Here is a 3,437-nt window from a genome sequence, read left to right as displayed (position 1 = left end):
CAATGATATTGTTCTATAGTTTCCACACTCTGTTGGGTCACCCTTCTTTGGCATGGGAGCAAATATAGATCTCCTCCAGTCATTTGGCCAAGTGGTTGTTCTCCAGATTTCTTTTTACAACTTGGTGAGCACATCCAAAGACATTGTGAATGATAAATCTTAGACGTCTTGATAGAACTTGCCACTGCGACTTCTCTGCAAGGATTAGAAGTGCTATTTTCTTTCTTTCTCTGTTGTATAATTCAATGCCTGAACATTTGTAGTATCCATATACCTGCCTAAAATACTTCTTGCCAAATCATATGGGATCTGATAAAACCCCAAAGCCATATATCTCTTCTGGTTCCTAGAGAATTGACCTTGAAAACTCAACGTTCTTAATGGCTATTCAGAGAATACTATTCAAATGAACTTTTGAGAAATACTGTATAATATCTTTAGAGTTATTGTTGCTGTTAAGTACCATCATGCCAACTCTTTTATTATTGTTGTGTTGTTATGCACAATTGAGTCAAAACCTACTTGGAGCTATCCATCCAGTAGGCTTTTCAGAGAGTAACTTGTGCAAGAGGGGGGTGAGCATCTCTCTCCTACAGAGCAGTTGGTGGATTTTATCTGTTTAGCCTTTGGGTTGGCAGTGCAACTCCTAACCACAAAGTCAAGAGCTCCCTACTCTTTATAGTCGTAGTTCTTATTACCTATATTGACATGAATACTTTTTTTTTCTTTTGAGGTATGGAGAAGCATTATTTATGAATTCTAAACTTATCAGTGGAGTTACAGAATATCTAAATACAGAAGGAGAACTCAAGGAGGTAAATATTTTAAAACAAACTCTAATAACTTTCTTTTTATTAAGCACATGAAAATATGTATTTATTTTAACCTTTCCTTTCTAATAGACTTTAACCTTCTACAAACTCAGACACATACACACTCATCCATGTTAATTTTTATTTTTACTCAAATCATGCATTGCCTGCAAAAATTGTTTTTTCTAAAGAATTTCAAAATAGGGGACTCAGAATCCTCTCTAGCTGTCTTTGTTCTAATGATGTGGCAATTCTCTGACCAGGTTAGGATCTATTACGTAATAAATCAATATTACCAAGACCTCTGTATTTGGAGACCAAGGGTGAAAGTTGATGTTGAAATCCAGAATTTGGAATTCATCCGACTGATTTAGTCATGCCATCATGACAGGGGAGATAATTGATCATGAGAATGATACTTCATGCTATGTTGATTGAGTGCTACAATTTTATGTATTCAGATACATACAGAGAGACATATTTCCCAATCCTTAACTGAAATTAACAGGATGCTTAAGATTCTACTTGATATAATTACAAACAAACTATATTAGTTAAAATGTACTCAATTTTTAGAAGACTAATGGCTAGTTCATATTTCTTTGATGATGCAAACCAGCAAGTTTTCTTATGAGACTCCCCTTAACAAAGAAGGGTATAGTGATGGAGAGAGTACTTTGGAAGCAGAAAAAAGCAAAATATGGGTAGTTTAAATCAGTTAAAATATTGTGGAGTTCAAGGACCTGTTATTGTTCTTTGCTGCTCTTTTGAGTTGTAGTAAAACTGAGAATTGGCCTTGTGAATCCTCATTTCTTTCAATTTCATTGATAGACATACCTAATGCTGTGACCTATTGCTTATCACATTTTTAGCGTTCCCTTTGAAATAGTAAGAATGGCATCATTGTTAATGTATTTTTATACTTCCTAGTTCCCTTTCATAATTTTTGTGCACTCTCTTGGATTCTTTCGTGCCATGAGTTAAACTAAGGGAAGTCTCCATTTGTGATAGTTTGAAATTCAATTTTTATTCCTGCTCTGTATCTTCTTAACACTGAGTGATTGGATTTTGAAAGTCCTGGCACACACTTTACTTTTTTTTTAATAAAGGAAGATGAATTACTAAGACTTCTTTCATATCCACAAGACACACAAAGAACAAGAAATTAAATTGATGATGGCTTCCAATTTTTCTCTGTGTTTAAATTAAGTATTCATGATTTTACAGTCAGTAATCTGGGAATTAAAGATTCATTTAGTCACAACCAATGTAGTCATTAGGGAAACATAAAAAATGAAATATCTTTCAACCCCCCACCCCTCTTCTCTTCTCTCTCTTCCCCCTTTTCTTGCCTTCCCTCTCTCCTCACTTCCATCACCTCTTTGCTTTATTCTGCTTTCAGTCTCTCTTCTTTCCTGGTCTACCTTCCATGCCTCTTTCCTCCCTCATCTAGCCTGCCTCTACTTCCCTTTCTCCTCCATCCTTTGTTTCCTTTCCTTAATAAGTTATCACCCAGACAAAAATACATTTTTTTAAGATTTAATTGATCTAACTGGTGTATACTAGTAATTTTGTTTTAAATATTTCAATTTTATAACCAATTTTTGGCACTTCACCTATTTACCACTTTAGATGTCCCAAGATGCCTGTTCACAGTAGGTGCAATTTTAAATGAGAAATTAAATTATTACTTTTATTGTATCATCTGCAAAATATCTCACTTCACAATAAAGGTTGAATTTCTCACAGCACTCCTTGCTCTGACTTTCTTGTTAAGGATAGCTGCCTGAGGCATTTCCATATTTTACTCCTCTAATCATAGTTTATTGGGTTGACAACGACTATTGTTTAGGTGGGAGATCTTCATTTGTATTGCCAGTAACTTCCTTAAGTTAAAAAGGGGTGAAGAAAAATCTGTCCTCCATTCTCTGGTAACCCACAAGCCTCGTAATCAGAAACCAAATGTACGCAATACTATTTGTCATATTCTTATTTCTAAGGGCTTATATATCAGAAGGGAATCCACATTTTTAAGAATTCAGAAATCTCATTAAAGGCTTCAATGGTCTCCATCAACTTTCAGGGCATTCAATAGAGAAATTTATATTGTTCCTTGATATTTCCTCCAAAACTGTATTTCAATACCTGAAACTTGCAAGTTTCTGTTAATTGCATGGCTCTAGGAATTTGAACCGTGTTTCTCCATTCAGCAGTCCATTGCTCACTTCATTTAAAATGAATTGAAGTAAAACTTCAGGGAAATTCAGTGACCTTTATCATTTTTCCATGGAAATGTTCATTAAGCAGTCCTTTCCAATATCTCAGCCATGGCTTTTCTTTTTTCTTTTTAAAAAGATGTATTATTTTGTTGTTGTTGAGAATATATAGTGAAATATACACCAATTCAACAGTTTTACATGTTTCCTTTAGTTACACTGATTATATTCTTTGAGCTGAGCTAACCATTCTTATCCTCTTTTTTACTGTTTCTTTTATTTTTTCATTTTAATGAAAGTGTACAGAGACTTTGGATTTCCATTCATTCATTTTTGTTGCACATATTCCTCCCTGCCCACCCCTCCCCCAGTTTGCTTTTCTCTTTGAAAAGTAAAAAAAAATAAAATT

At 34.2% G+C, this 3,437-nt stretch overlaps 1 protein-coding gene across 1 annotated transcript in view; it reads left to right on the top strand.

The window, feature by feature from the left end:
* TRHDE (thyrotropin-releasing hormone degrading enzyme) overlaps window positions 1-3,437 on the top strand; it is a 789,161-nt gene that overhangs the window by 782,080 nt on the left and 3,644 nt on the right. The window contains 1 exon segment of the mRNA XM_006882565.1: window positions 734-815. Coding sequence (XP_006882627.1) covers window positions 734-815 — 82 coding nt within the window.

This window comes from Elephantulus edwardii, unplaced genomic scaffold, assembly GCF_000299155.1.
Source record: "Elephantulus edwardii isolate Elephantulus edwardi_28Jun2011 unplaced genomic scaffold, EleEdw1.0 scaffold00021, whole genome shotgun sequence".
NCBI lineage: Eukaryota > Metazoa > Chordata > Mammalia > Macroscelidea > Macroscelididae > Elephantulus > Elephantulus edwardii.
Note: the sequence above shows the minus strand (reverse complement) of the source record. Positions and strands in the feature narration are given on the sequence as shown.